The sequence below is a fragment of the Arvicanthis niloticus genome, chromosome 5 (genome assembly GCF_011762505.2).
Source record: "Arvicanthis niloticus isolate mArvNil1 chromosome 5, mArvNil1.pat.X, whole genome shotgun sequence".
Taxonomy (NCBI): domain Eukaryota; kingdom Metazoa; phylum Chordata; class Mammalia; order Rodentia; family Muridae; genus Arvicanthis; species Arvicanthis niloticus.
In genome coordinates, this window is record NC_047662.1 from 37472923 (window position 1) to 37497705 (window position 24783).

At 41.4% G+C, this 24783-nt stretch overlaps 1 protein-coding gene across 1 annotated transcript; it reads right to left on the reverse strand.

Annotated features, from left to right (window-relative positions):
- LOC117708593 (cytochrome P450 4A10) lies at positions 1 to 13536 on the reverse strand. The gene is made up of 13 exons (XM_034502432.2): positions 13292 to 13536; positions 12021 to 12165; positions 11365 to 11409; positions 10852 to 10979; positions 7652 to 7776; positions 7145 to 7299; positions 6624 to 6733; positions 6345 to 6535; positions 6112 to 6245; positions 3693 to 3757; positions 3478 to 3554; positions 988 to 1161; positions 1 to 518 (listed from the first exon to the last, which is right to left on the reverse strand). The coding sequence occupies exons 1-12, from the start codon at positions 13478 to 13480 to the stop codon at positions 993 to 995; spliced, it is 1533 nt and encodes a 510-aa protein (XP_034358323.1). The 5' UTR covers positions 13481 to 13536; the 3' UTR covers positions 1 to 518; positions 988 to 992.
- Positions 13537 to 24783: the final 11247 nt, after the last annotated feature.

Genomic DNA, 24783 nt, shown 5'->3' on the forward strand with positions numbered 1-24783 from the left:
TGTGCACAACACTGGGAACTTTATTGTAGAAAGGAGGGAAGATGGAGAAACTTGAGTGAGGGGCATCAGGTAGAGAGAGACTATGCTGGAGAGATTTAGATGAAAGCACCAGGTAACAGTCATGTGACGATGATACTAGGCTGAATAATGGCTTCACAACAATGTTTAGGCCTTGAGTTTTGGAGTCCATGGAACATATTGAATTATTCCTCATAATTCAAAAGGAACTTAGTAGGTTAGAGTGAGTAAGGCATATTAAGATGGGAAAATTATCCTGGAGGTTTTTTTAGTGGTCTTGATGATGTCATAAGAGCATTTGTAAAAGGGAAGGAAATTAGAAGAGAGGGGATGGGGAGGATGCTGGCTTTAAAGCAGGGGAACATTCCAGTGCCAAGGAATGATGATCTATACTGAATAGAGGAGAGAACTTTCTGGAACACTCTTCTGAAGAAGGTTGGTCACACCAACAATTTAGCTTTCTGCCAGTGAAACTCATTTCAGACGTCGGAGCTCCACAGCTATAAGACAATAACTTTCCATTATTTCAGACCAACAAAGTTGTGACAGTTGATTATTGGTAAAATGAAGAAGTCATGTAGGGAAAAATAAATGTTAAGAAATGAAGAGGCAAGGAGAGAAGGTTGGAGGACAGAGGAGGTACAGGATCAGGTGCACAGTCATATGTGGGTAGCAGGAGATGGAAAGACAAATGGGGAATCTAGAGGAAGTCAAGAGGGAGAGGGAGAGGAGGGAGAAGGAGGGGAGGAGGAAGGGGAGAGGGTTAAGGGGAGGGGGAGGGGTTAGGGAGAGAGAGAGAGAGAGAGAGAGAGAGAGAGAGAGAGAGAGAGAGAGAGAGAAAAGACTAGAAGGCCAGGGAACCAATAGGTGGGAAGAAAGATGAGCAGACAGAAAGCAAGATGGTGACAGGAAGAGACGATAGAGAACAAGATGTCAGGCAGCATGTTCATAGTCTGTCCTTGTCCTTACCAGAATCAGTGGAGCTTCTTGAGATGTAGGTAGATCCCATTTTTGGACTTCAACACAAGTCTTGGAATGGGGATTGGGATCCTGGTGGGATCTGGCAGTAGCTCGAAGCGGAGCAGGGTCAGGGCCACAATCACCTTCAGCTCACTCATAGCAAATTGTTTCCCAATGCAGTTTCTGGGTCAGAAACAGACAGTAAAACTTACTAACCTCTCACTTATTTTAAGGGTTGACCCTTGAAACAGCCCAGACCAACATTCAGAGCCTACTGTCACAGGTTCAGTCTAAGGGCTGTGATTACAGGTCATACCTACTTTCATCCCAGGTCTTGGCTCTCCTGACTTTTGGACATAGCCTCAACATTTTTCAAGGCCACTTTGACCCTAGTTCTTTTAGAGGTATGAAATCTGTTAAGCTAGTATTTTAAGGACTAGAGGTCAAACTTGGGAATTATTTAATAAGTTATTCATTGCTTAGTTTACTCCATTCAGGGAGATGTAGCACATAGCTTCCACAGAGTGGAATCAGATATCAGTAGAAAAGTTCCTACAGGAAGACTGTCTTGAGGATCCTCAAGTGGCTGCCCCATCTGCCTCCTACTTAGGGTACCCCACCTCCTTAATCCATCAGCATCTGTAGCATTCTAACTCTACTTCAGAAATGTCCACAATTCTTTCTTCAGTTTCCTTTCCTGGACTTCTTTGGTCTCCCTGACCCTCCCTCCACACTGACACTCTATACCTCCACAGGTAGGGCTATGTTCAATGCCTAGCTGCCTCTTCAGGTTCCATATCCCCACTGTAGTGAGTCACAGCTAAGGTCACCCCCATTGATTCTTGGGCTCTTCCCTTATCCCAGGTCTCTATCTCATCCTGGAGATGCCTTCCCACCTCCCCGCCCTTGCCAGTTGCAAATTTCCATTCATTTTCATGGCCATCTAGTGATCTCTCCTGTCCTTTCCCACACTTGATCCTAAACTCCCTTCCCTTCCCCTCTCTCCCCCTCCCACTTCCCTCTCTCTGTCTGCCTCTTATGACTATTTTATTCCCCCCTCTAAGTAAAATTTGAGCTCCCTCACTTAGGCCTTCCTTCTTGTTTAGCTTCGCTGTTGCCTGTATGTGAGATATGTTCTACTAGCTGGACTGCCTTGTCTGACCTCTGTAGGAGAGGAAGTGCCTAGTCTCGCAAAGACTTGAAGCGGTAGCGTGTGGGGGATACTCAAGGGGACCCCTGCCCACTCAGAGGAGAAGGGTGAAGGGTGAAGAATTGTGGGAGGAGGTGACTGGAAGGGAGGGATACGTAATGTGAATAAGGAAAAAATATTAAACAAAACAAAATGACAAATGCCTAGTGCAGCTATACCCTTACTGGCTGCTGCCCTCACCTCTTTCCTGTCCATCCCATTTCCTACTTAAGATCAAGCTGTTGAGGTGTTTGAGCATCCCCCCCCCCCAACCTGGGCTTCATATTCCCAAAGCTCAGGTCAATGAGTGGCTGGCTCTTATTTCTTCAATGACTGTCCCTGTTCCTCCTAGGTACCCAAGGCACCATCAGTGCCATATTCAAGGGCATGCCACAATCAGGGCATGGGATGATGCCAGGAACATAGAATATATTCTACAAATTGCTAAGTGGGTGAGTGAAAGAATGGAGGAAGAATATATTTTAATTACAGATATATTTGTCTTTATAGATGACAGTTTTGAACTCTTAGAGGCAGGAATAGGGTAGTATCATTATTTCTATGTTTTTATGTAGCATAGCGCCTGACACACAGGAGTGGTTTAAAATTTATTTTACAGTTAAAATAATTATTTTGTTTGGTTCTTAAATTTTAATTCATTTGAATTTAAGAAATGAAAAAAAATAGAGTGAAATACAATAAAAATTAAAAATAACTTCTGGCCAAAGCAAGCTGTGGGAGCCTGTGCCTGAACCCTAGTACTTGGGAAGTGGTGGAGGGACCATGAGCTCCAGACAAGCCTGAGACTCTGTCTTAGAAAGCACCACCAGCAACATGGCTCATTCCAACTTAAGCTGAGTTACCTAGGACTCTCCTGGCTTCTAGTGGCAGTGACATGATTTGCAGTGAGTGGGGGCAGGAGCATTCAATCCTGAAGTACACCAAGTGTGTGTACATAGCCTGTGTCTGGAAGAACAACTTACTTATAGCCTGTTCTGTGAAAGCTGATTTGCCACTTCATGAATTCATGAAATAAAAGCTCAGAAAAACCTTCTGTACCACCTTTTAAAGGTTACAGTGAGTTAGGTCCCAAGGGACAATTTTCCTAGAAGCCATTGGAAAGTCTCTGTCCAGTTCAGTAGTTATTTCTAGAGTGTTTTTTATTTCACTCACAAGAAACCTTAAAAAAATGCTATGTTATATGTAAAACAGAGGGTTTACTTAAAAGCAGATTACTCTCTTCCTTTTTAATGCCTTTTGCCTAAATATTCTCCACAGTATATTTCATCATCATACACAGGATGTCTCACCTAGCTCCTCCTGAGAAGGGCAGGAATGAGTGGCTGTGTCGGGGAGAGTCTTGTGCAAACCTGAAAGGGTCAAACACCTGCAGGGAGACAGCACCTCAGTCAGGACAGGTAGAGGTCAATTGCAACCCACAAGGGGACAATATGCCCAGAGGTGGGAACAATAGGAGGTATTGGTCTTGAGACCAACTTCTCTGTCCTCCTTGGGGGCCTCCTACCTCTGGGTTTGGCCACACCTTCGGGTTGTGGTGGAGACCATAAATGGAGAGTGTGACATGGATGCCTGTGGGGCAGATAGGAATATGAGAGAAGATGGGTTACACCCAAGGGGTGACTCCTTTGCTCCTGGGACAGTAGGGGATGATATGCCTGCACAAGAAGTTTGGGTGCTAATATCATTACTTACAGCACATATGCATGGCCTGGAAAAGAACTTGAGGCACAAGTGAGGAGTGTTAAAAATACAGTTAAAGAGAGAGAAGCAAGAAAGATGAACCCAAGTTTTGGGAATAAATAAAATTAGAACTTAAATTTGATAAAGGATTTCCACTAAATATGTATATTAAGTCCCCAGAGTGAGTTGATTTATTCTGTATTTTTCAAGTGAGTTACTGAAATTTCAGAGAGGGGTTACATATCACCAAAGCAGGATGCAGCAGTCCTAGGGTTTTGACAAAATTAGCTGTGAGACAAAGGTAGCTATCCTGACATTGCAGGGGTCTTGGATCTGCTGATCAGTTCATCTTTGCCATCAACCTGAGTGCTTCTCAGAGACTGGACCACATATGACTCACTACACAGAATTCATTGATCTTTTTCACTTGCTTTGTCTCATAAAAGAAACACATCTCCCTAGCCCCTGTCTGATTCTTTATCTATCCTATACATCCCAGTGGATAGTATTTGAGAGATAAAGTCATAACATACTCAAAGGTTTCTTTGTGAAGAATTTTCACACACACACACACACACACACACACACACACACACACACACACACAAAACCTGTAAAGAAAAGAATCTCAGTTAGCTTACAGATTTGAAGCTGAAAGTTCAAACAGTCCCCTCCCCTTGACTGCATCCTATCATGGTGAGCACAGGTGTATATTTCTTAGCAGTCTCTCTCCTTCTCTTTCTAAAGCTACTATACAGAACAACGTGAGACCAACCCTAATCTAATCTATCCATTGCCCGGTGGCTCTACCTCTAAACAACATAGTCAAGCAAAGTTTATCTATCTCAGGTTGGGGTAAGTAGCTCAGTACTAGAGCACATGCTTAGCAAACAGAAGGCTTTCAGTACAATTTGCAGCACCACCAAGATTAACATAAATTAACAAAAACTTTCACCTTCCCAACCCCATTAATGTGTGACTCTGGGAATTACATAGCTGTATGAGTTTGGCAGGGAACAAATACCAAGCCACAGTAAAAGGTTATCAGAAAACATCTTGGGGCTCAACTTCTAACACATGCTAGAGACAAAGAAGTCAGTCATCAGGGAGTGAGGAAACTGCTCATTATTTCCTTCACAGACATACAGATAGACAAATTGAAGATTCCAAGTTCTGCAAGAAAAAACTCACTCCATTTTGTTTAAATTTGCCTTATTTGCTCTTTTTATTTGACTCTCTCTCTCTCTCTCTCTCTCTCTCTCTCTCTCTCTCTCTCTCTCTTGTGCATGTATAGTGTAAAATTATTAGTGAAATAAGCTTTAACCCCTCCCACTCACCATTTGGGTTAAGAATTAGGGCTGCTAGTTGGGCATCGGGTCATTTTCTCTGTGTTTGATGACATAAGTAAGTTGTGTCTTCAGCAATATAGTCTGACCAACAGGTTATGGAGAGTAACCAATAATTTGAACTTGGCAAGAGTCTAGAGTCACATTGTATTTGCTGATCTGTATATAAATAGTAGTTATTTATAAAAAATGTCTACATATTATATCAAATGTAGAGGATGATAAAAAGATGTGATTATTGGGGATTGAGAGAAAGACCTAAGCTCCATCTGCAGAACCCATATAAAAAAAGCTGTGTGTGGTGGCACATGCTTGTTATCCCACTGCTGGTGAGGTAGGGACAGGCAGGTTCCTATCACTCACTGGCCAGCCTGGCCTAATAGATGAATTACAGGTCAGTGCAAGGCTCCTGGACAGTGCCTGTGGAATGACAACTAATGTTGACCTCTGGTTCCCACTTGTATGTACAAACATATGCCTGTGTTTCCAGCCCCAATATGAAAACCCACACGTGACAATGAGGACATCTGAAGAATAAGTGTGGCTATGAATTGTATGGTGTTGGCATCTGGAATTGAGTCTGGAGTATAAAAATTGAAGAATGTCACTGTTCCCAAACTAGAATGGATGCATCATGATGAGACCATGGATTTAAAAGAAGAAGGAATGTTAGCTGATAAAAGAAGAGATGCTTGCAATGTTATTCATGCAAAGCAGCAGAATTGGAGATCATTTAACTTTATAGGAGGTCATTTAAGCTTATTATTGTACTTTATGAGTAAGAAGCATTTCTTTACTGAAAAGGAAACGGGCACTGAGAGGGATTCAGAACTGTTGAAGGACACAGACTAGTGATCATTCATTATCTCTGGAATGAAAGACCTGGGAAATTCATACCTTTTGGTAAAGAGCGTCCATCAGGGAAGGTGACAGATGTGTTGAGTTCTCTGGCTATGCCTGGGACAGGTGGGTAGAGTCTCAGGGCCTCCTTGATGCACATGGTGGTGTAGGGAATCTGGTCCAGGTGATCCCTGAAATAAATTCCATACTGAAGGTCAGGTAGACTGGAGGAAACCAGGGGCTCCTCCCTACCCAAAGAATAAGGGCATTTCTACTTCTTCAACTCTTACCAGGTGATGGAGGATCCATCCCTCAGGAGGCTCTGAACTTCCTCTCTGCATCTCTGTTGGTGCTCAGGGTGTGTGGCCAGAGCATAGAAGATCCAGGAGACTCCACTGGCTGTGGTGTCATGGCCCTCAAACATGAATGTGTCCACCTCAGCACGTAGGTCCTTGTCAGACATGCTGTCCCCATTCTCCATCTGAGGGAAGTAACAGGCATTATCAGAGCTATGCTTATTTCTTGTGTGTTCCCAGACAGACTCCCAGGCCTCTGCTGTACATACTCACTCTGGAAAATAAGAGGATGTCCAGAAAATCCAAACGTCTCTTCTTCTTGATCTTTTCCAGCTCTCCCTCATCCCGCAGCAGCTGATCTTTTCTCTGCTTGATCACTCCATCTATCCCAGAAAATCAATTATCACACAGACCTGAGAGCTACAGTAGCCCCATGTGTCTCCTTGCCTAAAGCTATGTGCTCTATATAGGTCAGTGAGTAAGGAGTGGGCAGTGTTAGAAGACTGGTGTCATCTGATGCATGTCATACCTCTCTCAGTACCATGGACAATGGTAGCTCTGCTTGAGTTGCTGGGTCAGGTCTCACCACACATTACCAATATGATGACACCCACGTAACACCGGCATTCTGATGTTCCAACTCCCAACACTGACAGTGTAAAAGTATCTAGAATGTATGTGACCCAGGTCCTATAGGGGAGTGCACTGAAGGGTCTGGATTTGCCTCAGAAGTCATCAATAGCCCCTTCCAGCTGATCCTAGGAGATAAGGGAGACAGAAGGTAAAAACAGAACCTGTGTGATCATGGGCAAGTTGACAAGCTTGGTTGAACAAACGGCCATTGGAAGAAAGATTGTAGATGGTATCATTCTGATGAAAGTTATTCCTCACACGGTAGTGAAATAGGTTATTCAAATCCTCAATGGCCCGGATGTAGGTCTTGTAATTTCTGAAGAAGAAGATACAGAACAGATTAGACTGTAGAGAGATCTGACCCACAAATAGAATGGATTCTGGGAGATTCCTATATGGTGTAAATAGACAACATTGAGGCACATACTAACTCTGTCTTATAACTCTTGTAATTTTCAAGTTGGTAGAAGGTGGCATGAGTGCCTAGGCATCCACCTCAGCTAGGGATCAGTGGTCTATGGTTGGGGTAGAATTGGATTGGGTCAGGGATTGACCTGGGGCTGGGGTAAGACTATTGAGTATCCAAGATGTCCCACATGCATCACAGATAGATAAGTCAATATCAGTTGATAAGACAAAGGCCCTGAAGTTCAAGGGTTGTCACTCACCCATCTACCTGGACACTGCCCTTGTGGCTGAAAGCACACTTCATGATGGTGTCTAGGGTCATTAAGGAAGTGTGTTGAAAGATCTCTATAGAGGAGTCTTGACCAGCCAACCGTTCCCATTTGTCCTGCAGTGGGAGAGGAACATTGAGTTAATTTCCCCAGAAGACATGTGCTTAATGGACTGAATTTTTTTTCCCTATATTTTAAGATACTGTGTTCTAAGTACTTCAATTTAGATAACAGATGTTTTACAGATTGCAAAAAAAATCTTTGTGAAAGGAGACTTACATTCTTATAAATTACGTCAAAATTAAATATAGAAACTTATAAGAAAGGAAACACATTTCACATAATAATAGTTAAGATGTTTTATCTGATAAACAATGCTGTTTTAAGGGATAAAAAAAGGTATCAGTGTTTGGGGAGCTGAACTCAACCTGAGATAGTGGTAGGACTTCTATGTATAGAGCATAAAAAACCCAAGTAGACAGGATGGCATTTCTAACTGGGGTCCCCAGTGACTAATTACTATGTATTTCTCTATCAAAAGCTTGCCTGATAACAATTGACTAATTGTGGTGTTATGAATGAAAGCAGCCCCCATAGGCCCATAGGGAGTGGCACTATTAGGAGGTATGGACTTGTTGGAGTAGGTGTGGCCTTATTGGAGGACGCAGTCACCGGGGGACAAGCTTTGAGGTCTCAGATGCTCAAGCTAGGTCCAGTGTTTCACTCTTTTCTTGCTGCTTTTTCATGTAGAACTCTCAGCTATCTCTCTAGCATCATGTATGTCTGTGTACCACCACACTTCCCATGATGACAATGGACTAAAACTCTAAATTGTAAGCTGACCACAATTTTCCTTTATAAGAGTTTCTGTGGTCATGGTGTCTAATGAGACCCTAATTAAAGACAGAAGTTGGTACCAGGAGTGGGGTATTGCTGTGGTTGACCTGACCAAGCTTTGGAGTAATATGGACTTTGGAACTTTGGATTATAAAAGCAGTTGAATGCTTTAAGTAGGGCTTAATGGGCCATATGAGTAGGACAGTGGTGCTGAGGGCAATTTGAATTGTGGAGTCCTGGCTCAAGAGGTTTCAGAGGAGAAGAATTTTAGTGTGTAGCCTAGGGACTGTTCTTGTGATATTTCAGCAAAGAATATGGCTGCTTTTTTGCCCTTGTTCAAAAAGTCTGCCTGAGGCTAAAGTGAAGAGTTTTGAATTAATTGCATTGGCAGAGAATATCTTAGAATAGCCTAGTATGGATTCTGTTGTATGGTTATTGGTATCCACTCTTATGCAGATCTATAATTAAAAGAAGCAAACTGAGCAAGAAAAAAAATACAAAATGTATACTTTGAGGAGAAAGGAGGCAGCAGGAAGTAGAATGTAGCTAAGGCCTCTGTTGAAGGAGATAAACAGATTAAAGAAAAGTTTGATGCTAAGTGGAATAAAGTGAGTGGGGACCTCAGAACAAGACATCATCCAGATAAACTTTCAATTTGTGAAAAGAAATTAAAGAAGAGTAAAACAGAATTTTAAAAAAGCCTAGGACCAGGCCTAGTGGTGTACACCTTTGATCCAAGCACTCAGAAGGCAACGGTTGGTAGATCTCTAAGTTTGATACCAGCTTGGTATACATATTGAGTTTTAGGACAGCCAAGCAAGGAAACCATCAAAACCAGCTGGTGAAGATGTAATTGAATGAGAGGGTCCATGTCAAGGCCTAGCAAGAATGAGAACTTAGCAGCCTTACCCACACAGTTCTAGACTTAGAGTCAAGAAGGAAGGGATTATGGAATTTCCCTTCATGACTAAGAAAAGCTGCTGAGGCCAGGCATATGTCATGGGTATCTTTGCACAAAGGCTTAAAGAGGGTATTGTGTGAAGCTGTGAAGATGAAGCCTCAATTGCCTTGGAACCCCAAAATGTTGGAAATTCTATGGGCTATTTGCTGAGCAGAGCTGCTAACAGGGAGTGGAACCAACCAACAAAGCTGAAAAAAAGTTGGAGATCTGAAGAACACTTTGACATAAGACATTAAGATGCAGAGTTTGGAGTTTGCCAGCTTGTTTTCAGTCTTGCTTTGGTTCAGTATTTCTTCATCACGCTGCCTTTTCTTCCTTTTGGAATTGTAAGGTATATCCTGTACATGTCAGAAGAATGTGATCTGCTCTTTTATTTTGATTTTACAGGGGAGTAAGGTTAAGAGATTTCATGAGTCTTTTAACTTTGAACTTTGGACTTTTGAACTTTGGACTATAGGGACTTTTGAAGTTTGACTGAATGTATTTCTGCATTAGAATATGGCTACAAGCCTATGGGGGTCAGGGAGTGGAATGTGGTTGGTGGTTTGAATGAAATGGCTCCCAAAGGTCCATTAGGAGGTGTGGCCTTGTTAGAATATGTGTGTTCTTGTTGGAGGAAGTGGTCATTGGAGGTGGGCTTTGAGAACTCAGATGCTCAAGGCACATCTAGTGTCTCATTCTCTTCCTGCTGCCTGTGGATCAGAATGTAGAACTCTCAGCTACCTCTCCTGCACCATGTCTGCCTGTGTTCTACCATGCTTCCCACTATGATGACAATGGACTAAACCTCTGACCTGTAAGCTAGCTCCAATCAACTAAAATAGTCATGATCCACAGTCCTGTTGAAAGGTGGTGGTATGGAAGATTTGGCTATGACAATGTAGATCTGGAGCCCATCTCCCTGATAAGTCACTCATGTCTGTGCAGATGCACTGAAACTCAAGCAAAACCTCAACTAAGTATCATCCCAAGAAGTCTCTCTGAAGTTGAAGATTTGAAGAGGGAGAAGAGTATTCTGATGCTCTTTGGGCAATGAGCAAGTGTGGCTATATCCTAGTACCTGGGATATTTCTGTTCCAACCTGTATTCATAGTAGAATACATATGTGAAGCTTGTGGATGTACACACTAGGTAGGTGAAGAGAGAGATTGAGAGAGAGAAAGAGAGAGGAGATTATAAACAGTAAGAAGAGAAGGAAGAAGAAGAAGAAGAAGAAGAAGAAGAAGAAGAAGAAGAAGAAGAAGAAGAAGAAGAAGAAGAAGAAGAAGAAGCAGCAGCAGCAGCAGCAGCCCTGGCAGCTGTGGCAGTAGTAGTAGTAGCAGCAAAAGAAGTAGCTGATGTAGAAAGGACAGCAGAGCTGAGGGGAGTAGAGAATAAAGTCAAGTGAACTCACTAGCATCAATTGAATGGAGTCGGCCATGTTTTTCACATAGGGTTTCAGAATGTCATAGTGGAAGGCTGGGGTTAGCATCCTCCGGTGCTGGAACCATGGCTGTCCATTCAGCAAGAGCAAACCATACCCTGGGCCAGAGAGAGGTGTGTGTATATGTGGGATCAAATCATAGAGACCATTAGATAATTGGGGCAAGGAACTATGAAGTGGAACTGTTAGAGACAACTCTGAAGAATGGTACAGTCCAGAATGTGAATTTCCCAGCTAGTGGCACTGGCATACATGTTGTGATTATGACAGCTGTGAGATAAAAATAGCAAAAGAGTTACAGGGAGGTAGATCAAACTGATGCTCAGATGGGACTGTTTGAAGAAGTGAAGGGTTAGAAGTAGAGCTTTGAGGGTAGATCATGACAGTAATAGTCTGTCACGTTTCGCTCTCTGTGAGCCAGAGAAACAACACTTGGAAAATCGAATTAGAAGTAGACCACATTCCAAATTTAGACATACATACCAATCCAAGGAGCTAGCAATCTGTAGATGCCATAAGCCTTTGGATCTGAAAGGGAAACAATGACTTAACAAGAAAAGGGATAAATAAGGCAGTCCCAAGGCAACTGTGGTGGAAGCCATGGGTTTCTATATTTTAAGTGCTGTTTGTTGGCAAACTGTCTAATGTCACTGTCTATTTTCTTATATTCCCTTCGAGCTCTGTCATAACAGTCAGGCTTAGGAAGGTAGGATTCATATACTAGTAGATGGACTCCTCCATAGCTGAGAGACTGAGTTGGTGAGAAACAGCTCATGCAATCAAAGTCAAAGAATAGAACAAATGTGACATGTGTGTGTGTGGGGGGGGGTGTGGGGGTGTGTGGGGGTGTGTGTTTGTGATGGCTTAGTTATGCTATGAGTCCAGGCATGTAACAATTAGAGATTTCAAACCTGGAACAATTAACAAGACTTACCATCTTAATTTGATTAAATAACAAAGAAAGATAAAGACATTAGGCTAAGGAATTTGAATTTTCAGTACTGAGTGTTGTTGGCCATGTGCTGGGTTGTAGCCTGGGAGAATGGTGGAGTGTGTAGGGCCACACTCTTCTGGAATCTGACAGGGCAAGTACCAAAGAGTGAGGTGAGTATCTCTTCACAATGGCATGTCACGCTCACCTGATCGTCCCAGAATCACCTTCATGTACTCAGGGTCATAGACAACTAAGTAGGCGTTGCTCCCCCAGAACCATCGAGGAAAGGCACTTGGGAAGCTCTCTACACATGCCATAATATTCTGTAGTTCTTGGTCGCCATGGAACTGCTGTTGAGGGGAAAAGATAAGGTAGTGGGGCTCTTGTTTAGTTTTTGGACTGGAAACAAGGGCACAGCAAGCATAGGAACATAGTTTGGGATTTTTCTGAAGCTGTCAGAAAGGTGGGACAGTTCTATGGACTATCTGTGCTATCATTCATAGCTTTGCTATGTGGGGGCTGGTCCTGAGCTGGATTTGAGAGTCTGTTGGATGGAACTATGTTCTTATGAGGAGCCACAGGGTCAGATCCTCAGATCTGTACACTCAACCCCACGTATCCATGTCTTCCTAAGAGCATCTATTACACAATCCTTTGTTGAATGGCTTTCCATGTATCCTCCTAATTGGCTCTGTACTTTATTTTTGGGGGTGACAGTGCAATGGGTCAGTACTGTCCCTTTCCAGTCTACAGGATGCTATACTGTCTTCTTTCTGGGTTATTTCAGTACACCTGTGCCTGGCTTTTGAGCTGAACCCTGTGGGACAAGAAGGTGATGGTGTGCTTGAATCCATGTAGCTTACAGTGCAGGGTGTGTGGAAGGAGAAAGGAGAGCCAAATGACCCATGGAAAATTTAACATTAGTGTTCTCATACGAGGACGCTATCCAGCCTTTTCCTTTAATGCCATGACTTTTGGATTTCAATTTGTATTTCACCCAGCCTGAAAATTCTGCTAGTCTGGGGCAGCCACTCACTCATCCCAGCAGTGTGAACCCTTCCTGTGCCTGATAGCTTCTAAGATGTGTACCATTGCTACACCGAGAGCCCGTGGAGGCAAGGTTCTCTCTGATGTCTGCATTCCCAGGCAAGCCCTGAGCTTGGGAGAGAATAGCCGTAAGTGACTAGGCAAGGAATTACTTAAAAGTTGTTTGAGAACAGCAGAGATATTAGAGGTACTCAGCCAGAAGAGGAGGAGACTAGTTAGGACCTGGCAAGGCTTTCAAAATTTTCAAGGCGAGACTATCAGTACAGAGTTGAGCAACAGCCAGTTTGAATAACCCTGTTACCTGAGCTGAACATCTCATGAGGCACTTGGACTCTTTATATATCAGGCTTTGCCCTCTGAATTTGATGACCGGTCTCTGAGACACCCCTCCTCCCTGCTCTCCCACCCACCCTTCCGTTTTCTTAATACCTTATGTCCAAAGAACCAGTGAAAGGGAGGTGATGGGAACTGCTGGAACGCCTTGAGTAGCCATTGCCTGTGCAGGTAGAACTGGACTGCTTTGATCAGCAGCAGAAGCAGACCAAGCACAGAGGCCACTTGGAGGAAGCCAGAGATGCTGCCTGTGAATCGGGTGGGGCTCAGAGCAGAGACACTCATAGTGCAGCCACTCTTCAGTTGCAGCCCTCACTCTCACCAATCCTTTCTACCTCCTGCCTAAATCCTGTAAGGATTGCCCGCCTACCTGTGGGAGGGAGAAAGGTGAGGCTGACCAATCTTGATCTCAAAGTTCAGTTGTTAAATAACAGGAATGATTTACCTTGGGAATCAGAGACATGATTTTTTTTTTTTCAGCTGCCAGTGGCTAATGGCCAGACCTGCATCCACTTTTGTCTCTTTGTGCTAGTCAAGAACATTGACTTGTTAGCCTTTTATTTTTCTTTTCATTGTGTTTGTTGTATACACTTATGGGATACAGTGTGATGTTTCAACACCTGAGTACTTGCATATATAAGTTAAGCAGAATAATTATAATTTCCTTAAATACTCTCCACTTATTTTTAATTTTTCCTTGCAAATTTTTATTTAATTATTAAAAATCAAACAAGTTGTCTTATAAAAATGAATATCCTGTTAAAGTTGTGTGTGGTGTGGGGGTCCTCACACAGTGGCTCTTTCTCAAGCTCCATAGCTTAAGTCTGTAGCGTTATTTGTTGCTTTTGGGAGGTCCTTGGGTTTCCATGGCAGACCCAGCACCTATATTGTTTCCTTTAAATTGTCCATGCCAAATGGGCAGTGAGTGGTTTCTACTTCAGACTGGAGAGCATCTAGGCTCTGCTATCTTTCTCTATCTAGGTAGGCCAGTCTCCTTGGTAGTCCATGTCTTGGGATGCCAAGGGCTCTGGTGCTTGCTTTGCTTTTCTGGAACCAATGGGTTTCTTCCCATTCCTCTGCACCTTCTTGTGGGATTTTTTTGTAGATAGCATACAGTTGAATTTCATTAAAAAAATCTATTCAGCCAACCTAACTCTTTTACTTGGAAAGTTTAGTTCCATTTTTGAAAAGTTTCTTCTGTAGATTCTAATGTTATTCTACCAAGGCCTTGTTTATATGGGACTTGGTATATTTCTCTTGGTTTTGGAATTTCTGGTCTTGGACTTTTGAGAGCTTGAATATAGTGTGTCTTCAACAGGGCCAAGTCAATTGAATCTAAATGGGGTCCTTTGCATTTACTGGATGCCCATGTATTTCCCAATAAATACTGGAAAGCTTTCAGCTATTGTTTAACTAAATAGCTTTTCTTAGTTAGGGTTTTACTGCTGTGAACAGACACCATGACCAAAGCAACTCTTATAAGGACATTTAATTGGGTCTGGCTTACAGGTTTAGAGGCTTAGTTCATTATCATCAAGGAAGGAGAATGGCAGCACCCATGCAGGCATGGTACAGGAGAAGCTGAGAGTTCAACATCTTGTTCCGAAGGCAAACAGGAGAAGACTGGCTTCCAGGCAGCTAGGATGAGGGTCATAAAGACCACGCCCACAATGGCAAATGTCTTCCAACAAGGCCACACCTTCAAATAGTGCTATTCCTGGTCATATTCAAACTACTGCAGCTTTATTTGTTTATGTGTTTACTTATGATTTACTTGTATGCATGTGCCACATGAATGCTATATGTGTGGAGGTCAGAGGAAAACTTACAGGAGTCAGTTTTCTCCTATCATGTAGTTCCAGAGATGGAACTCAGGTCTTGGTCCAGATGAAACTTGGTAACAAGTGCCTCTAACCAACAAGCCACCTTACCAGCCCTCATGAAACAGGTTTCTTTTTACTTGGTAACTCCTATAATGTGATCATTTTTCACTTAGTAATATCTTGTTAGTCATATATATATATATTTTGTCTTTTTCCTATTTCTTTTTCTTTTGTCTGGCTGGGTTATCTCAAAAGCCTGTCTTCAATCTCAGGATTCTTCCTTTTGTGTGATGTAATCTGCTACAGAGACTCAACTGTATCTTTCGTTCATTTATTAAGTCCTCTGTGGCTTCTTTTTTATGAACTGTATTTCTTTTTCTGTGTTTCTCATTCAAGTGGTGCTTTCTGTTTGTTTTGTTTTTAATAAAGCATGTACTCTTCTACATCTTCTTAAATTTCCTTAAAATCATCATGTTGAGCTTTGCTTTTTTAAAATGGCAATCCACTGATTTTTTTTTCTTCTGTGGCACTTACCAGAAAGGCATTTTTATTATGTTAGTTGTGTCTTTATTTAGATATGTGTGTGGTTAATCACTTGCCTTTGCTGCTTTTACAGGAATAGCTTTTTTCCTCAGCAATGTACTTTGTCCTGGAGATGTGCCCTGGTATTGGTAGTGTGGTTACACTGATCTTAGTTTCAGCTTTGTGGTTTCCATGCAGCATCTTCAGCTACCTGTGTGTGTGTGTGTTTCAGTGGCCTAGTCCTTGGGTATTTATGGGCTTCTGCTGATACTTAGGAAGCTAGCTTCTTTGTACCTGTGAGCACAATGTATGTTGTTGTGTATGAGAATGAGGAGGTCAAATTTTAGTCTCTGATGTTTACAATAGGCAGGGCTGATCTGATGGACCCAGGAAAGCAATGCATGCCTGGCACAGCACAAGAAGGAAGGGTGCTAGTCAATTTCTGAGGGCCTCCATGGAGGAGGCTGCAGAGAAAGATGGCCCTCCTGTTCTTCCTCATCTCCCCCTCTTTGAAACAGGGTTTTTTTTCTGGGTGTCCTGGAACTCACTTTGTATACCAGGCTCACCTCGAACTCATGTAGATTTACCTGCCTCTGTCCTCTGAAAGTTGGGACTAAAGGCATGTGCCACTACTGCCAGGCCACTGGAAATTCTGATCAGCCTGGCCCCAGGAATTTAGTACTCTTTAGTTTCTACTCAGTGTTTGTACTGGAGTGGCAAGGAAATGAAGAAATGACAAACATGTACATACACAGAAACAGACACACAGAAACAGCTGGGATTGAGTGAACTGGGGCCTCTGATGGAGAAGCTGAAGCTTTTTTCCCCAAGTACAGAGATGCAGGGTTTTTGCACACATATGAATAAAGGGGGGCAGAGTTAGTTAATCATGGTAGTTGCAGTTTCTGTGGGGAAGAGTTCTTCAGGATCTCCAGGGGGAGAAGGCTATAGTGCACAGTTTCTGCACACACTATCAGTATCTGCACACAGCTTTGCTATCCCTATAGGCCTCACACCAGGGAAGTAAAGCTGTATCCTTTTCTCATGGGTTTGAGGCTACTGTTTTTTTTTTTCTTTTTATATGATCACACCCATTCACTCAAGAGTTCATTTATTCAGTGTTTTTCCACTCCTAATGATAGTCTAGAACCATGCTGGTGCTGAGGCATAAGGAGTAGTCTCAGGTAGGAGACCAGATAATGGTTATTGGCTGATCATATCTTCATGGGGACTTTACTCACTGAATTGATCACAGTAGCCTGCCCAGTTACCCCTAGGGCTTCTGATAGGAGGGAAAGGTCTCTCATCTGTTTCCTATGGCCATGGTAGGCTGAGATGCACAGAGCAGGCTGTATGGCTGATTTGTGGAAATTTAGGAAGTTGATTGGTGCTGGCTTGATACATCGTGTGTTACTGGGGTAAGGGTGCAACTCAAGATAGTGTTGTGTAGGAGAATCTTGAGTGATGGCCTGAGTTAATGATGCAAGCAAGTATGATTACATGACAGCGCTGCAAACTGGGCTTGAGCAAATATTTTAGGTGCCTGTGGTTCAAACAGAAACTGCTGGACACCAAGTCATATGCATTCCCTACAGTTTCATCTCATTTGGGGAACTATAACAATAGATGTTGTGTGCTCTGTTTCTCTCTTTACAAAGACATTCTGGGTCTCTGGACTCTTTGTCATATTTGTTATTACCTTCAAACACTATTCCAGCGGAATAATACTTGCTTTTTCTTGCTTTTCGACCTCGTTATGGATGGAAACAGGGCAGATATGTCTAGTCAGCTATTTTGCTGGTGACATTTCACTGAGCATCTGCTGTGTGCCAGGCAGGGTGGTGGTGGGTGATGTGCACAGCAACAAGAAAAACAGACAGAAACCTTGACTTAAAAGAACTCAGACTAGTTTACCAAACGTTCAGTAAGTATGACAGGTTGTACCCTTGCCCTTATTTCAGTGATAAGAAACTGATAACAGAGTTCAGGTGATATTGTTTAAAGGAAAACAATCATTGAGAGTCCATGATGGTACTGGTAACCTTCTCTATTGGACTACAAGGCTGCCTCCCCCAGAATCTGCCGACAAGCTCTCAAAGGCTTCTCCTCTGCCTTTTCTATAACAAGGATTTATTTCTCAACCCATAGGGCCAAAGGTCTTTTCTTTCTTTCCTAAATCCTGTGCTCTGTTAGAAACTAGAGCAAAGGGGAATGGCATAATTTACACTCCATCTCACTGAACTTTACCCTAGTTTCATGCCTACTTTTTCTATCTACATTATACTCTTCCCCTATGACCTAGGACTTTGAGACTGTGGCCTTTTACCTCTTTACCCAAAACCCCATTTTTTGACCCCTAAAATGAGGGAACATGTTGTAAAGAGTTTTGGAATTTAAATCTGCTTGTCAGTTATGGTTAAGAGTTATTTGACAATTTTATACACGTTTTGATTATATTCATCCCCTTCCAGTTTCTCCTAGATATCCACCTCATTTCCCTACAGGCTGAATTCTACGTCTTCTTCCTGTGACCTGAAACCCATCAAGTCCAATTTGTGCTGCCCATATACTCCTGGATGTGTGGCCATTCATTGGAACATGGTCAACCTACCAGGGATCGACTCTTCCTTGTATCTTTGCTACAATTGTTGATAGTTGTTTTCTTGATCTTAGCCATTCTGTCTGGCATAAGATGAGATCTCAAAATTAGCAATGTTGAATACTCTGACAGGAATTTTCTAGTCACTTTTATTTTCTTCTTTTGCGAACTCTCTGCTCATATATGTAGCCGATGCTTTATTTTTTGAAATTATATTACAATTTACAACATTTCCTCCTTTCCTTTCCTCTTTCCCACAAATCCTTTTACTTTCTTTCAAGCTCATGGCGTCTTTGTCTGTTGTTGTTTTTAAGTGTGTGTGTGTGTGTGTGTGTTCCTAAATACAGAAATACAACCTGATCAATTTATATAATGTTACTTGTATGTATTCTTTGGGAGTTGACTATTTGTTATTGGATAATCACATGTAATTTCCCTGGGGAAGACCATTTTCCCTGCTCATTCATTATTCCTTAGCTTCCTTTATGCCTATGTATAGGGTCGAGTCCTTATGAGATTTCCCTCTTGCATGTTAGCAAGCCTTTTGGTGTCATCTTTGGAGAGAATGTATTACTCCCATTTTCCTAAACTCATATAATTTCTAACTGTATTTTAGATACTTAATCTTATACCCACAGACAAATATCACTCCCATCCCTCATAAAAGAAACAACTTCTCTCTCTCTCTCTCTCTCTCTCTCTCTCTCTCTCTCTCTCTCTCTCTTCTCCTCCTTCTCCTCCCTCACCTCACAAAGACAGATGCTCTAGTCTAAATGCAGAGAATAAGTGAGCATGAGATGCAGAGTTCCAGTTAGTACATTTGTAACAAAAGCTATATACCTAAGGCTTAGGGAATGTCAGAGATGTGGTGGTGACAAGATTGTAAGAGTCAGAAGGCCATAATACCTACTGCTAGAAAGTGTCTTTTAGACATGGCAGGGAAGTTGTAGCCATGAAATCTCAACAATGTAGTTACACCTAAACAAGACCTGCTTAATCACTATACCAGTTAATATGCAAACATTGATGTTGACAATGTCACAAGAATTTATCCCTTGATGAAGACCCTTAGGCAATAAATGAGAAGGAGAGAATTAGTTTTATTCAGAGATTATACCTTTGATAGGTCAAGTCATCAGCCCAAAATCAATCTACATACTCAATATACAATGAAAGAATATCTTGAAATTGAGAGAGACTGGGAGAGGGGACATGGGAGGAGTTGGAGAGGGAGCAGGAGGTATGGAAATGATATAAGTACAGTACTCATGTATAAAATTTTCAAAAAAATGAGAAAGAGAAAATTAAAAAAATCAAAAAACAACTCCAAGGTGTTTTTTACCAGTTAGGCCCATGATGTGGTCATAGTGAGCATTTATGAGTAAGTAAGTTATAGGATCAAGAATTGAATAAAAAAATTTCACATACTTCCTTGCAAAATATTACACAGCATGTTTTAAAAAATCTTGTATCATAGATGTTATTTAACACACACACACACACACACACACACACACACACACATATATGTATATTAGTTATTTGTTTTTACAGGATCACCTCACTGGTTAGAGGTACAGCTAAGAATCTAACCTAGGCAGTCTGTTTGTGGGACTTTGTTGCTAACTATGGATGTACAGAAAATGGTGGTTAGGTTGAGCCTCTGGTCCATATTGCAGAGTAAATTGATAAGCCTCTGATGCTGTGCCTTCACTACATCCAGCTGGAATTCCAGGACATCAGAGGTTTGAGCAAGTCTGCTCAGCTTGCTTGATAAGTAGATATTCCAAGGCTGTGTATTCTGCAGTATACAATTCTCAAAACAAATTTTAGTATCAAGATAATTTTTTGTTTGAATTCTGGAATCTATTCTTCTGGCAGCCTGCCTCTCTCATATCTAATTTATATAATTCTGGGAGTTTCTATGAGAGTGTGTTCTCACCATCCTCCCATTTCACCTCCCTGCTCTTGAAATTCCCCAACACTAGGGAATCCAAACTTCCAGGCACCAAGGCCCTCCACTTCCACTGATGCCTAACCCCTTACCCTATCCCCCCTCCTCCTATTACTATGAGGGTGTGCTCCCACCATTCTCCCATTCCCGCCTCCCTGCTCTCAAAATTCCCCAACACTAGGGAATCCAAACTTTCAGGCACTAAGGCCGTCCACTTCCACTGCTGCCTGTCAAGGCCACCCTCAACTACCTATATAGGTGGAGCCATGAGTCTCTCCCTTTGTGTTCTTGGGCTAGAGATTTTAGAATGGCTACTCCAGCCACTCTTAGGACCATTTGCTTGAAAAATTGTTTTCCAGCCTTTTACTCTAAGGTAGAGTCTGTCTTTGTCACTGAGGTGGGTTTCCTGAATGCAGCAAAATGCTGGGTCCTGTTTACGTATCCAGTCAATTAGCCTATGTCTTTTAATTTGGGAATTGAGTCCATTGATGATAAGAGAAATTAAGGAACAGTGATTGTTGCTTCCTGTTATTTTTGTTATTAGAGGTGGAGTTATCTTTGTGTAGCTATCTTCTTTTGGATTTGTTGGAAGAGGATTACTTTCTTGCTCTTTCTAGGGTATAATTTCCCTTCTTGTATTGGAGCTTTCCTGCTATTATCCTTTGTAATGCTGGGTTTGTGGAAAGATATTGTGTAAATTTGGTTTTGTTGTAGAATACCTTGGTTTCTCCATCTATGGTAATTGAGAGTTTTGCTGGGTATAGTAGCCTGGGCTGGCATTTGTGTTCTCTTAGGGTCTGTATGACATCTGTCCAGCATCTTCTAGCTTTTATAGTATCTGGTGAGAAGTCTGGTGTAATTCTGATAGGTTTGCCTTTATATGTTACTTGGCCTTTTTCCCTTACTGCTTTTAATATTCTTTGTTTTGTGCATTTGGTGTTTTGATTACTATGTGATGGAAGGTATTTCTTTTTTGGTTTAGTCTATTAGGCGTTCTGTATGCTTCTTGTATGTTTACAGACATCTCATTCTTTAGGTTAGGAAAGTTTTCTTCTATAATTTTGTTGAAGATATTTATTGGCCCTTTAAGTTGGGAATCTTCACTCTCTTTTATACCTATTATCCTTAGGTTTGGTCTTCTCATTGTGTCCTGGATTTCCTGGATATTTTGCGTTAAGAACTTTTTGCATTTTGTGTTTTTTATGACAGTTGTGTCAATATTTTTTATGGTATCTTTCTATAATCTTGGTTGTGTCAGAACTGTGTGGGGTGGGTGTTGCTGCTGGGGTTAGAGCTGAGGTCCAAGATCTGCTCAGTGCTCAGTCAGAGACTGGAAGGAACCAGTGCCCTGGGCCAGGAGTGAATTCCTGGGTCCCAGTGGGCCCCAGTTACTCTCTGTTTGGGGCGGGTGTTGCTGTCTCCTTACCTAAGATACTGCTGGGGTTAGAGCTCCTAGGAGCCACACCTCCTCTGGGTTTTGTGAGATTGAGTGAGAAGCTGCAGCCTGGGATCTGCTTAGTGCTTGGGCACAGACTGGAAGAAACCCTTAAGTTTTTTAATTATGTCAATTAACTAATTGCATTTCTTGATTGGTGAGGTGAGACCACTTACATTTGAAACTATTGCAGAGAAATATTTACTGATTTCTGAAATTTAGTTGGCTGGTTTTGTTTTAAAGATTTATTTATTATTTATGTGATTACACTGTCACTGTCTTTAGACACATCAGAAGAGTGCATCAGATGCCATTACAGATGGTCGTGAGCCACCATGTGGTTGCTGGGAATTGAACTTGGGGTCTCTGGAAGAGCAGTCAGTGCTCTTAACCATTGAACCATCTCTGCAGCTCAACTTGGCTGGTTTTTTGACAGGTTGGATTACTGTTATTTACTTTTTTCACTATTTGGATCAAGAGTTGGTTGTTTTACTGTGTTGGGTACCAACTGTCTTTATTTCTTCTCTGTGTATAATATTTTCAAGTATCTTCTACAGTACTGGCTTCATGGTCATGAACTGCCTTAGTTCGTTTGTTCTTTCTTTCTTTCTTTCTTTCTTTCTTTCTTTCTTTCTTCCTTCCTTCCTTCCTTCCTTCCTTTCTTCCTTTCTTCCTTTCTTCCTTTCTTTCATGTTTCTACCTTTTCTCTCAGGTCATGAGGCCATGGAAGTCATGGATTGAATTCCTCTGCTTGTTTGTATACTCTTTCTGGTCATTGGTCATATTTTTCCAGAAGACGTTTGACTCATCACCTTACATTTACCTATTTCAGTGTCTGCGTTCAATGGTTGAGGAGTAGGCATGCTGTCTTGATTTTTTTGTATTTCTAGTACTTCCTTGCTGTGATTTTCACATTTATTAGTTTGAATATTTCTCCTTTTTGAAATTGGAACTTCACACTGAACATCTTGTTTTTGAAAGGTCAGTTCCTAGCACCATAGTATACCTCAGTGAGAATAAAACAAACTGCTTTGTCAGCAACATCACTATACAAAACACACTTAATATCAGGTGAAGAATGATGACCATGAGGCTTGAAGGCAGCAGTATTATATAATGTACTATAAATATTAACAGTATTTGGTGTGTAAATTTATAACTATATAAGGGTAGAAACAGCAAACCAACAGAATAAAGAAAGGAGACAGAAGAAGAGAAATAGAGGAGAAGCAAAGTTAGATAAAGGAAAGGAAAAGAAGAGCAAAGGATGTAGCAGAGAAAAGGACAGGACAAGAGATTAGGAAAAATCAAGAAAGAGGGGAAACAAACAAACAAAAGCCCTAATAAAGAAAAATTAAAAACCAAAATTAGAAAAATATAAAAAGGGAAATAAAAAGTAAAATCATGAGTATTTTAAAAAAAATGAGAAGGTTATAAAGACGAATCCACAGTTCAGAGCACGTGCTGCTCTTGTAGAGGACCTAGGTTTGATTGCCAGCACCCACATGGGGCCTCATGATTATTTGTAACTCTAATTCCAGGAGATCTGGTACCCCTTTCTAACATTTATAGGTACAAGGCATATACATGGCACACAGACATAAATGCAGGTGAAGCATTCAGATACATCAAATAAAATAAATAAACCTTTAATTAAAAAAAAACCCAATGAGGAAAAGCCAGAATACCACTAAATGTAAGGGTGGGATAAGGAAAAAAAATCACAGGGTTGGGAGAGAGTGATCGAAGCATAAAAAGATTATCATCAAATGGAAAATGCATAAATAAAATTAAACAATAAATGAAAGGAATACTAAAATCATATTTTTATAAAAGCAAAAGCTTTCTTTCCAAGAGTTCCCAGACCACATCCCATTAGGTGGCTAATGCTTTAGTTGGAGTTTGTTTCTCAAGAACTGAGAGTGCAGTAAACAATTGTGTAAGGCCCTGGAAGCAGCTGTGGTGGTTTGAAGAGTTTGGGTGGAATGTAGATGTCCACTAGGTCTATTTGATTTATGATGTTATATAACTCCAGGGCTTCTTTGTCTGTCTGTCTGTCTGTCTGTCTGTCTGTTTGGATTTTTTGGTTGTGGGAATGATCTGTATATTGGTGATAGTAGAGTATTGATAGCACCCACTATTACTGTATTGGAGCCAATCTTTGGTGTTGAATCTAATAGTGTTTTGTGAAATTTGGTGCCTCAGTGTTTGGTGCAATCTATCTTAATTTGTTTTGTCTTTTTTTTTTTTGAAATTAGAATGAAAACATGAATCACCTCTAGTCATCCATTTTCCTGATGATTTCCCTAATTTAAAAAAATTATTTATTTAATGTGCTTGGGTATTTTACTTCCATGTGTGTCTGTGTACCTCATGCATTCAGTGCCAGCAGAGGCCAGAAGAGGGTGTAAAATCCCCTGGATTTGGAGCTACAGACGGTTATGAGATGCCATATGGGTGCTGGAAATAGAACACAGGTCTCATAAAGGGCAACCAATGCTCTTACCTGCTGAATCTATGAAAACGGTAAAACTACTGAAGGGTGTGTTGTAGGGATAAACAGTATTAAGTTTCTGGTCTCATTCCCAGATTTTTTTTTAATGGTTGGGATAGCATCTGTTTCTTTTTTGTTTTGTTTTAAGATTTATTTATTTTATGTATAGGAGTACACTGTAGCTGTCTTCAGACACACCAGAAGAAGACATCACATTAAAGATGGCTGTGAGCCACCATGTGGTTGTTGGGAATTGAACTCAGGACCTCTGGAAGAGCAGTCAGCGCTCTTAACCTCTGAGCCATCTCTCCAGCCTCCTCATTCCCAGATTTTTAAAAAGCAACACTCTTTTGGAAAATTGTGGGAGAAAGCAGGGCAAGTGCTCTTAATACCTACCTGCTCTGTGTTCATGATTACCATAATATGGGCCAAATTATAAAGAACCCAGATTCAGAAAAGGAAGCAGTGAAAACTAAAATCCAGCAATAGTCTTTTATGCCAAAGCTCTTAGTGAAGAGTGAGAGAGGATCCAAGTAGGGAGGTGAGGGACAAGGTGACCTGTTCCATGGCACTGGGTCATAATGTTTTTGCTAAATATTCACAGCATGACTGGATCTTTCAATTATTTACTCATCCAACAAATATTTGAAGTTGTAAAAGGACCACAAAGTGGGGTAAAAGTTCAGACAAATGGAGCATGAATAGTTACATATCTCCTCATTCTTTGGTTTTGACAAAAATTCAGAATTGTGAAAAGAATT

What these genes read in the sequence shown, in the direction of transcription:
- LOC117708593 (XM_034502432.2), bottom strand. Translation starts at nt 13,480, where the DNA reads ATGAGTGTCTCTGCTCTGAGCCCCACCCGATTCACAGGCAGCATCTCT. An exon ending in ACTGGTTCTTTGGACATAAG is followed by an intron (nt 12,166 to 13,291) that starts GTATTAAGAAAA and finishes TCCCCTCAACAG; the next exon opens with CAGTTCCATGGCGACCAAGA. An exon ending in CCCTTCTCAGGAGGAGCTAG is followed by an intron (nt 1,162 to 3,477) that starts GTGAGACATCCT and finishes TTTCTGACCCAG; the next exon opens with AAACTGCATTGGGAAACAAT.